The 12452-nt window shown below is 40.5% G+C and overlaps 1 protein-coding gene across 6 annotated transcripts in view; it reads left to right on the plus strand.

Moving 5' to 3' along the window:
- Positions 1-12452, plus strand: part of CDK14 (cyclin dependent kinase 14) — a 599292-nt gene that overhangs the window by 384860 nt on the left and 201980 nt on the right. For all 6 annotated transcript variants that reach the window (XM_059073929.2, XM_067042484.1, XM_067042485.1 and 3 more), the window contains one exon: positions 11994-12087. In XM_059073929.2, the coding sequence (XP_058929912.1) occupies positions 11994-12087 (94 nt within the window). The remainder of the gene's footprint in view (positions 1-11993; positions 12088-12452) is intronic.

The following is a 12452-nucleotide window of genomic DNA, read 5'->3' on the forward strand; positions in this document are numbered from 1 at the left end:
TCCTCTCTGATCTTTATTATTTCCTTCCTTCTGCTGACTCTAGGCTTTGTTTTTTCTTCTTTTCTAATTCTTTAGATGGTAGGTTAGGTGGTTTATTTGAGATTTTTCTTATTTCTTGAGTTAGACCAGTATCGCTATAAACTTCCCTCTTAGAACTGCTTTTGCTGCATCCCATAGATTTTGGAAAGTTGTGTTTTTATTTTCATTTGTCTTGAGGTATTTTCTGATTTCCTCTTTGATTTCTTTATTGACCCATTGGTTTTTAGTGGCATGTTATTTAATCTCCACGTGTTTGTATGTTTTTCACTTTTCTCCCTGTTATTGATTTCTAGTTTCATACTGCTGTAGTCAGAAAAAAAGTTTTATATAATTCCCTTAAATTTGTTGAGACTTGTTTTATGGCTTAGCATGTGATCTATCCTGGAGAATAGTCCATGTGCACTTGAAAATAATGTGTATTCTGCTGGGTTTGGTTGTAATGTCCTGTAGATATCTATTAAGTTCAACTTGTCTAATGTGTCACTTAGGACCACTGTTTCCTTATTAATTATCTGTCTAGATGATGATCTGTCCATTGATGTAAGTGGGCTCTAAAAGTCCCCTACTAATATTGTATTATTGTCAGTTTCTCCATTTATGTCTGTTAATATTTATATATTTTAAAAATATTTTTATTTTTATATATTTAAATGCTCCTGTATTAGGTGCATATATGTTAACAAGTGTTATAAACTCTTCCTTTATTGATCCCTTTATCATTATATAATGCCCTTCTTTGTATTTCATTTTAGCCTTTGTTAAAGGCTAAAGTATATTTTGTCTCACATGAGTATTACTACCCCTGCTCACTTGTCATTTCTATTTGTATGAAATATCTTTTTCCATCCTCTTACTTTCAGTCTGTGTGTGTCTTTAGCTCTGAAGTGAGTCTCTTGGAAGCAGCATATAGATGGGTCTTGTTTTTTTATCCAGTCAGCCACTCTATGTCTTTTGATCAAAGCACTTAATCCATTGACCTTTAAAGTGATTATTGATAGATATGTACTTATTGCCATTTTGTTACTTGTTTTTTTGGTTGTTTATGTAGTTCTTCTCTGTTCTTTTTTTCTTTTTTCTTCTTTTAGTTTCTTCCTGGTAGTTTGATGCTTTTCTTTAGTGGAGTGCCTATGTTCCTTTCTCTCTATTTTTCATGTATCTATTGTAGGTTTTGGTTTGTGGTTACCATGGGGTTCATATATGTAGATCTATAACTATATATGCTTGTGTTTTTTTTTAAGGATCTTGCCATGGAAATGCAAATGTAATTTTTAAAATTAATTTATTTTTATCATTTAGTTTTTTAAAATTTTTGGCTGTGTTGGGTCTTCGTTGCTTTGCACGGGCTTTCTGTAGTTGCACTGAGTGGGAGCTACTCTTTGTTGCGGTGCATGGGCTTCTCATTGTGGTGACTTCTCTTGTTGTGGAGTACGGGCTCTAGGCATACAGGCTTCTGTAGTTGTGGCACATGGGCTTAGTTGCTCCATGGCATGTGGATCTTCCTGGACCAGGGCTCGAACCCATGTCCCCTGCATTGGCAGGTGGATTCTTAACCACTGGACCACCAGGGAAGTCCCTATCTGCTTGTTTTAAACTGGTAGTCATTTAAGTTCAAACACATTTCAGAAGATCTACATCTTTTTACCCCACTCCCTCACATTTTATGTTTTTGATGTCATAATTTGCATCTTCATCTTTATCCCTTTACTGTTTATTGTAGTTATACTTGATTTTACAGTTATTTTTGTATTTTAATCTTCCTGCTAGCTTATTTAAGTGGTTAACCCCCAGTCTTTACTTTTACTAGTGGGATTTTTCCTTTCCTGGATACTTACTTGTTGACATAGCCTTTTATTTTCCACTTAGAGAAGACCCTGTAACTTTTTTTTAGTATAGTTTTAGTATTGATGAACTCTTAGTTTTTGCTTGTCTGAGAATTTTTTTTTAATCTCTCTTTTGATTCTAAATGGTAATTGTGCTGGGTAGAGTTGCAGGTTTTTCTCTTTCATCACTTTAATTATATCATGGCACTCCCTTTTGACCTGCAAGGTTTCTGCAGAAAAATCACCTGATCACCTTATGAGGGTTCGCTTGTATAGGACTCTTTATTTTTCTCTTGCTGCCTTTAGAATTCTCTCTTTGTCTTTTGTCATTTTAATTATGATATGTCTTGGTGTGGGTCTGTTTGGGTTCATCTTGTTTGTGATTCTCTGTGCTTCCTGTACCTGGATACCTGTTTCCTTCTTCAGGTTTGGGAATTTTTCAGCCATAATTTTATCAAATACATTTTCAACCTTTTTTTCTCTCTCTCTACTCCATCTAGTCCTCCTATAATGTGAATGTTGGTATGCTTGACGTTGTCTCAGAGGTCCCTTAAACTATTCTCATTTAAGAAAAAAAAAATTTTTTTGCTGTTCTGATTAGGTTATTTCCTTTATTCTATATTCCAGATCACTTATGCATTCTTCTGTATCACCTAGTCTGCTGTTATTTCCTCTAGTGTGTTTTTCATTTCAGTTATTGTATTCTTCATTTCTGACTGGTTATTTTTATATTTTCTACTTTCTTGTTAAAATGCTCACTGTGTTCATCTATTCTTTTCCCTAATTCTATTAGCAGTCTTGTTACTAATCTTTGAACTATTTATCTGATAAATCATTTATTTCTGTTTCATTATTGTTTTATTCAGGGGTTTTCTCTTGTTCTTTTAATTAAGACAAATTCCACTGTCTTCTCATTTTGCTTATCTTTCTCCGTCTCTTTGAAATTAGGTGAAACCATTACCTATTGTGATCTTTTTTTTTTTTGGTACGCGGGCCTCTCACTGTCGTCGCCTCTCCCGTTGCGGAGCACAGGCTCCGGATGCACAGGCTCAGCGGCCATGGCTCACGGGCCCAGCCGCTCCGCGGCATGTGGGATCCTCCCGGACCGGGACACGAACCCGTATCCCCTGCATTGGCAGGCGGACTCTCAACCACTGCGCCACCAGGGAAGCCCACCTATTGTGATCTTGAAGGAGTGTCCTTATGTGGAAGCATCCTTATATAGTCTGTCTGTGCCCATTGGCTTTGGTGGGAGAACTGGATCTGATGTAAGCATGAGTCATTTCTTTCCCCAGAGTGTGCTGGCAGCTATCACCTTGGTAGGAAGTGGGACTAGAGATGGAGTGGCTAGAGCAAGAGCTAAGTGTGAGCTGGGGCTTCCCCTATTCTTAGTGGCAAACTCCAGTCTATTGGGGGCAAAGTCAGGTCCCAAAATGCTGAAGCAGAAGCTGTGAGGGTCATGTCTGAGCTGCGTTAACTCCATCTGACTGTGTTCTCCCCTCTTCCAGCACTAGCACCCTTGCCCCAGAAAGGCATAGTGCTGGATCAAGAGGGGCTGGCTAGAGTAGATTCTCAGTGTGGATCTGGATGTGGGTTGTGGCAGAGTACTGAATTGCTTCTGGTGCATTGCCCCCTTAGGTGCCAGAAGTGGCCACTGTTAGCCCATTCAGGTGCCATTTGGGATCTGAGCTGACTGGCTCCAAGCTGGCTCCATCCCTCACAACAATGCACTCTGCTTGTCCATAGCAACCCTCACCTAGTGTGGAGCTGCATTGCAAAGAAAGTGGGGCCAGAATGAATACTTGGCTCAGCTAGGTCACATGCCAGAGTGGTCATGGGAAACTGGCCAGAGTCCGGTGTAGTTTCAATTTGCTTTCTCCACCTTGTTTTGAGAATAAGCAAATGTGTGTTCACACTTCACAAGTGGAGTCCAGGTTTCTTACAGCCCCTGTATGAGTCATACTGGTTTTCTAACCAGCTGAGGGGAGTCTTTCTTCCCACTGTTGGACCTCAGGGCTTGGCGGCCCAATATGTGGCTCGAACAGCTCACTCCCCAGGGAAGATCTCCCTCCTCTTCTGAGTCCCCTCCCAAGGGCACAGGTCCCAACCTGACTGCTTCTTTTCCCTTCCTATCCTATTACATATCTGTCTCTCTTATGGGTTGTATAAGACTCTTTCTGCGAGTTTTCAATTAGTTTTCAGTGAGAATTGCTCCACGTATATATATATTTTTGATGTGTTTGTTGGGTTCCATGTCTTCCTGTTACACCTTCTTGATCTTAATCTCCCTCAAATCTGATGAAAACAATGTGTTAAAACTCATCTGCCAAGGGGGACCTTCAAGATGGCGGAAGAGTAAGACGCAGAGATCACCTTCCTCCCCACAAATACATATCAGAAATACATCTACATGTGGAACAACTTCTACAGAACAACTACTGAACAGTGGCAGAAGACCTCAGACTTCCCAAAAGGCAAGAAAATCCCCATGTACCTGGGTAGGGCAAAAGAAAAAAGAAAAAACGGAGACAAAAGAATAGGGATAGGCCCTGCACCTCTGGGAGGGAGCTGTGAAGGAGGAAGGGTTTCCACACACTAGGAAGCCCCTTCGCGGGTGGAGACTGTGGATGGTGGAGGGGGAAGCTTCAGAGCCACGGAGGAGAGCACAGCAACAGGGGTGCAGAGGGCAAAGTGACGAGATTCCCGCATGGAGGATCAGTGCTGACCAGCACTCACCAGCCTGAGAGGCTTGTCTGCTCACCCAGTGGGGCGGGTGGGGGCTGGGAGTTGTGGCTTGGGCTTCGGAGGTCAGATCCCAGGAGGAGGACTGGGGTTGGCTGCATGAACACAGCCTGAAGGGGGCTAATGTGCCACAGCTAGCTGAGAGGGAGTCTGGGAAAAACTCTGGAACTGCCTAAGAAGCAAGAGACCATTGTTTCAGGGTGTGCAAGGAGAGGGGATTCCTTCCCTGTCTGCCCACAGAAGGCACAGCACCACCTTATTGAGCTCCAGAGATGGGCGCAAGCCACGGCTATCAGCTTGGACACCACAGACAGGCATGAAACACTAATGCTGCTGCTGCAGCCACCAAGAATCCTGTGTGCAAGCACAGGTCACTATCCACACCCCCCAGGAGCCTGTGCAGCCCTCCACTACCAGGGTCCCCTGATCCAGAGACAACTTCCCCAGGAGAACTCACAGCATGCCTCAGGCTGTTGCAATGTCACACCGGCCTCTGCTGTGGCAGGCTTGCCCCACATTCCAATTATAACTACTGTATCCCCCTACCCCCAATGAGTGAGCCAGAGCCCCCTAATCAGCTTCTGCTTTAAGCCCATCCTGTCTGGGTGGGAACATAAGCCTGAGGGCAACCTACATGCAGAGGCGGGGCCACATTCAAAGCTGAACCCCAGGAGCTGTGCAAACAAAGAAAAGAAAGGGAAATTTCTCCATGCAGCCTCAGAAGCAGTGGATTAAATCTCCACAATCAACTTGATGTACCCTGCATCTGTGGAATACCTGAATAGAAAATGAATCAACTCAAAACTGAGGTGCTAGACTTTGGGAGCAACTGTAGACTTGGGGTTTGCCGTCTGAGACTGACTTGTTTCTGATTTTTAAGTTTATCTTAGTATAGTTTTTGGCGCTTGTTATCATTGGAGGATTTGTTTACTGCTTTGCTCGCTCTCTTCTTTTTTATTACTTTGAAATTTTTTTTATTTTAATAATTTTTTTCTTTTATTTAGTTTTATTTTTTATTTTTTTCTCCCTTTTCTTCTAAGTTGTGTGGCTGACAGGGTCTTGGTGCTCCAGCCTGGTGTCAGGCCTGAGCCTCTGAGATGGGAGAGTAGAGTTCAGGACATCAATCGGTGAAAGCTCTCCCAGAGATCTCCGTCTCAACTCTAAGACACAGCTACATACACCCAATGGTCAGAAAGCTCCAGTGTTGGACGCCCCATGCCAAACAACTAGCAAGACAGGAACACAGCCCCACCCATTAGCAGAGAGGCTGCCTAAAATCATACTAAGTTCACAGACACCCCAAAACAAACCACCGTATGCAGCAATGCCCACCAAAAAGACAAGATCCAGCCCCACCCACCAGAACACAGGCATCAGTCCCCTCCACCAGGAAGCCTACATGACTCACTGAACCAAACTTACCTACTGGGGACAGACACCAAAAACAATGGGAACTACAAACCTGTAGCCTGCGAAAAGGAGACCTGCAAACACAGTAAGTTAAGCAAACTGGGAAGATAGAAATTTGTGGCAGATGAAGAAGCAAGTTAAAAACTGACCAGACCAAACAAATGAAGAGGAAATAGGCAGTCTACCTGAAAAAGAATTCAGAGTACTAATAGTAAAGAGTATTGGGCTTCCCTGGTGGCGCAGTGGTTGAGAGTCCGCCTGCCGATGCAGGGGACACGGGTTCGTGCCCCGGTCCGGGAAGATCCCACGTGCCGCAGAGCGGCTGGGCCCGTGAGCCATGGCCCCTGAGCCTGTGCGTCTGGAGCCTGTGCTCTGCAACAGGAGAGGCCAAGATAGTGAGAGGCCCGCGTACCAAAAAAAAAAAAAAAAAAAAAAAAAAAGCTGGAGTAGTAATTCTCATGTCACACAAAATAGACTTTAAAATAAAGACTATTACAAGAGACAGGGACATTACATAATAATCAAGGGATCAATCCAAGAAGAAGATATAACAATTGTAAATATTTATGCACCAACATAGGAGCACCTCAACACATAAGGCAGATGCTAACAGCCACAAAAGGGGGAAAAGACAGTAACAGAATCATAGTAGGGGACTTTTAACACCCCACTTTCACCAGTGGACAGATCATCCAAAATGAAAATAAATAAGGAAACACAAGCTCTAAATGACACATTAAACAAGATAGACTTAATTGATATTCATAGGGCATTCCATCCAAAAACAACAGAATACACTTTCTTCTCAAGTGCTCATGGATCATTCTCCAGGCTAGATCATATCTTGGGTCACAAATTGAGTCTGGGAAAATTTGAGAAAATTGAAATCACATCAAGTATCTTTTCCCACCACAACACTATGAGACTAGATATCAATTACACGAAAAAAACTGTAAAAATGTAAAAAATGCAAACACATGGAGGCAAAACAATATGCTACTAAATAACCAAGAGATCACTGAAGAAATCAAAGAGGAAATGCAAAAATACCTAGAGACAAATGACAATGAAAACACGACAATCCAAAACCTATGGGATGCAGCAAAAGCAGTTCTAAGAGGGAAGTTTATAGCAATACAATCGTACCTCAAGAAACAAGAAACATCTCAAATAAACAATCTAAACTTACACCTAAAGCAATTAGAGAAAGAAGAACAAAAAAACCCCCAAAGTTAGCAGAAGGAAAGAAATCATAAAGATCAGATCAGAAATAAATGAAAAAGAAATTAAGGAAACAATAGCAAAGATCAATGAAACTAAAAGCTGGTTCTTTCAGAAGATAAACAAAATTCATAAACCATTAGCCAGACTCATCAAGGAAAACAAAAAAAGGAGAAGACTCAAATTAATAGAATTAGAAATGAAAAAGGAGAAGTAACAACTGACCCTGCAGAAATACAAAGAATCATGGGGGTTTACTACAAGCAACTATATGCCAATAAAATGGACAACCTGGAAGAAATGGACAAATTCTTAGAAAAGCACAACCTCTGAGACTGAACCAGGAAGAAATAGAAAATATAAACAGCCCAATCACAAGAACTGAAACTGAGACTGTGATTAAAAATCTTCCAACAAACAAAAGCCAAAGACTAAATGGCTTCACAGCGAATTCTATCAAACATCTAGAGAAGAGCTAACACCCATCCTTCTCAAACTCTTCCAAAAGATAGCAGAGGGAGGAACACTCCCAAACTCATTCTACGAGGCCACCATCACCCTGATACCAGAAGCAGAGATGTCCCCCCAAAAAACAACTATAGACCAATATCACTGATGAACATAGATGCAAAAATCCTCAACAAAATACTAGGAAACAGAATCCAACAGCATATTAAAAGGATCATACACCACGATCAAGTGGGTTTATTGCAGGAATGCAAGGATTCTTCAATATACGCAAATCAATCAATGTGATACATCATATTAACAAACTGAAGAATAAAAACCATATGATAATATCAATAGATGCAGAAAAAGCTTTTCACAAAATTCAATACCCAGTTATGATAAAAACTCTCCAGAAAGTACACATAGAGGGAACTTACCTCAACATAATAAAGGCCACATATGACAAACCCACAGCCAACATCCTTCTCAAAGGTGAAAAACTGAAGCCATTTCCTCTAAGTTCAGGAACAAGACAAGGATGCCCACTCTCAGCACTATTATTCAACATAGTTTTGGAAGTTTTAGCCACAGCAATCAGAGAAGAAAGAGAAATAAATAGAATCCAAATCAGAAAAGAATTAAAACTGTCACTGTTTGCAGATTACATGATGCTATACATAGAGAATCCTAAAGATGCTACCAGAAAACTACTAGAACTAATCAATGAATTTGGTAAAGTAACAGGATACAAAATTAATGCACAGAAATCTCTTATACACTAATGATGAAAAATCTGAAAAAGTAATTAAGGAAACACTCCCATTTACTACTGCAACAACAACAACAAAATACCTAGGAATAAACCTACCTAAGGAGACAAAGACCTACATGCAGAAAACTATAAGACACGGATGAAAGAAATTAAAGATGATACAAACAGATGGAGAGATATACCATGTTCTTGGATTGGAAGAATCAACATTGTGAAAGTGATTCTACTTCCCAAAGCAATCTACAGATTCAGTGCAATCCCTATCTAACTACCAATGGCATTTTTCACAGAACTAGAACAAAAATTGCACAATTTGTATGGAAATACAGAAGAAACCAAATAGCCAAAGGAATCTTGAGAAAGGAAAATGGAGCTGGAGGAATCAGGCTCCCTGACTTCTGACTATACTACAGAGCTACAGTAATCAAGACAGTATGGTACTGGAACAAAAACAGAAATATAGATCAATGGAACAGGATAGAAAGTCCAGAGATAAACCCACTCACATATGGTCACCTTATCTTTGATAAAGGAGGCAAGAATATACACGGGAGAAAAGACAGCCTCTTCAATAAGTAGTGCTGGGAAAACTGGACAGCTACATGTAAAGAATACACAAAAATAAACTCAAAATGGATTAGAGACCTAAATGTAAGGCCAAACACTCTAAAACTCTTAGAGGAAAACATAGGCAGAACACTCTATGACATAAATCACAGCAAGATCCTTTTTGACCCACCTCCTAGAGAAATGGAAATAAAAACAAAAATAAATAAATGTGATCTAATGAAACTTAAAAGCTTTTGCACAGTGAAGGTAACCATAAACAAGATGAAAGGACAACCCTCAGAATGGGAGAAAATATTTGTAAATGAAGCAAGTGACAAAGGATTAATTGCCAAAATTTATAAGCAGCTTAAGCAGCTCAATATCAAAAAACAAACAATCCAATCTAAAAATGGGCAGAAGTCCTTAATACACATTTCTCCAAAGAAGACATACCGATGGCCAACAAACACATGAAAGGATGCTCAACATCACTAACCATTAGAAAAATGCAAATCAAAACTACAATGAGGTATCACCTCACACTGGTCAGAATGGCCAACTTCAAAAAATCTACAAACAGTGCTGGAGAGGGTGTGGAGAAGAAGGAACCCTCTTGCACTGTTGGTGGGAATGTAAATTGATACAGCCACTTGGACAACAGTATGGAGGTTCCTTAAAAAACTAAAAATAGAACTATCATATGACCCAGCAATCCCACTACTGGGCATATACCCTGAGAAAACCATATTTCAAAAAGAGTCATGTACCACACTGTTCATTGCAGCTGTATTTACAATAGCCAGGACATGGAAGCAACCTAAGTGGCCACTGGCAGATGAATGGGTAAAGAAAATGTGGCCCATATATTCAATGGAATATTACTCAGCCACAAAAAGAAATGAAATTGAGTTATTTGTAGTGAGGTGGCTGGACCTAGAGACTGTCATACAGAATGAAGTAAGTCAGAAAGAGAAAAGCAAATACCATATGCTAACACATATATATGGAATGTAAAAAAAAAAATGTTTCTGAAGAACCTAGGGGCAGGGCAGGAATAGCGACACAGACATAGAGAATGGGCTTGAGGACACAGGGAGGGGGCAAGGGTAAGCTGGGACGAAGTGAGAGAATGGCACGGACATATATACACTGCCAAGTGTAAAATAGATAGCTAGTGGGAAGCGGCCGCATAGCACAAGGAGATCAGCTCAGTGCTTTGTGACCACCCGGATTGGTGGGATAGGGAGGGTGGGAGGGAGACCCAAGAGGGAGGGTATATGGGGATATACATATGTATATAGCTGATTCACTTTGTTATACAGCAGAAACTAACACAACTTTGTAAAGCAATTATACTCCAATAAAGATGTTAAAATAAATAAAAATAAAAACTCATCTGCCTAGAATACTGATTTTGAAATTAATTCTTTATTATTAAATGGAATTGTTTTATAATATAAAGTACCATTTGTTTTCAGTCATTTTCACTGTATATACTAATGATGTTTAATTTGGATAAAAATTATGTGGTGTAATAGAGAAGAGATTTCTGCTAATGGATTACTTCTTTAATTCAAAGTATTGTTTACATACAACTGGGGCGGGTATAGAGAAGTAAGGCATGGTCTTTAACCTCTAGAGGATCTGAAATAAATACACAAGGGACTGCTCACTCTTAATTGAATACGAGTGCAGCAATTGAAGAAGTGTCCTAATATGTTTATGATTTTATTAGTATACTTTCAGGAAACATAAACCCATTAAAGGTAGAGCCATTTAAAAAAAAAATCCTAGAGATTGCTACAGGTAAGAGAGATCTAGCAAAAACACTGGTTTATCTGAACATCCAGGCCTTAAGAAGGTGGGAACCAGGTCAATTCAGGGAACTTCATCTGCAGGCAGGTGGCCATTCTTGCACGTTCTCTGCCTTTAATGTGACTTATTTCATCAACATATGCTAGTTTCTTTCCATCCTGTTCCCAGGTGACTTTATCTCCAAACTTTCAGTAGAAGTATCTGATTGGCTCTCTGCCTGTACTGTGGATTCAGTGTTCCTGTTGAGTTCTGTGGTCTGGGAGGCAAGGTCTCATGATATGCTTGACTGCCTTACCAGATAGGAGCTGTGAGCCTGGCAGAAGAATTTGACTGTAGTAGATGACTGATAATGAATAAGAGCTTAACAAATAAACTCATAAAGGGAGCTGTCCTGTCTGGCAGAATGTTCATGGAAGACTTTGCAGAAGAGATTACATTTAAATTAGATTATATAGGTTGGGTTGGGTTTACATGTCAAGAGCAAACAAATGAAGAAAAAGGGAGTTCTAGGTATTAGAGTAACTTGAGCTAAGTTGTATAGGTTTATGCTTGGCCTGTGGACAGATCAGTCTGGATCAGAGATCCTCAGTGTAACTGCCCTAAATCACCTGAGCAGCCCAGGTCAATGCGTTGCCTCTAACTGACTGAAACAGTCTCAAAACACAAAACAGGGTTTGTGTTCAGATCATTTGCATTTTTTAAAAGTTCCCCAAATGATTTTGATGTAAAGAGAGCTTTGAGCCCTGGACAGCTATAGCGGATAATAGATTGTGAATTTGTGAAATAGAGTTGGAAAAGGATGTTAGAACAAGACTATGGAGGCTTTCTATATCAAGCTAAGGAGTTTCTTGGCCATATCCTGTGAGTAAGGTAGTCAGTGAGGCTTATATTTTATTGGTTTGCACCATTTTCTGAGCCTATGTAGTTGCAGCTACTTGGAGTCCTTTCTGGGCAGTAGACAGAGAAGGGAAGCGAAAGTTAAGGGATCTAGGTACATGTGGCACAGCCCTTTATACTTATTTAGAATATTACGTATTCATTGTTTCTCCTTTGTAGGAGTAGATGTTCTAATTCCAGATTTAAATGTTCTAATTAGATGTTCTAATTCCAGATTTAGTTTTCTTAGCAGAGTAGTATATTGATGTTTTAGTAACAATTCTTTCTTCTCTCTTTAGGGGAGTCGGCTGCATCTTTGTTGAAATGATCCAAGGAGTTGCTGCTTTTCCAGGAATGAAAGACATTCAGGATCAACTTGAACGAATATTTCTGGTAAGTTCTTTACAGAATACTTCTGAAAAAAATTGGTCTTGAATGCATCGCTCAGTGACAAATCCTATAGTGGTAGTGGAAAATAATTTCAAACAAATTTGTTGGTTGGGGCTTCCCTGGTGGCGCAGTGGTTGAGAGTCCGCTTGCCAATGCAGGGGACACGGGTTCATGCCCCGGTCCAGGAGGATCCCACATGCGGCGAAGCGGCTGGGCCCGTGAGCCATGGCTGCTGAGCCTGCGCGTCCGGAGCCTGTGCTCCGCAACGGGAGAGGCCACAACAGTGAGAGGGCCCGCGTACCACACACACACACAAAAATATATTTGTTGGTTGTCACATTTAATTCTAACATATTTTTGGATCTTTG

Source organism: Kogia breviceps, chromosome 9, assembly GCF_026419965.1.
Source record: "Kogia breviceps isolate mKogBre1 chromosome 9, mKogBre1 haplotype 1, whole genome shotgun sequence".
In the NCBI taxonomy this organism is placed as follows: Eukaryota; Metazoa; Chordata; class Mammalia; order Artiodactyla; family Physeteridae; genus Kogia; species Kogia breviceps.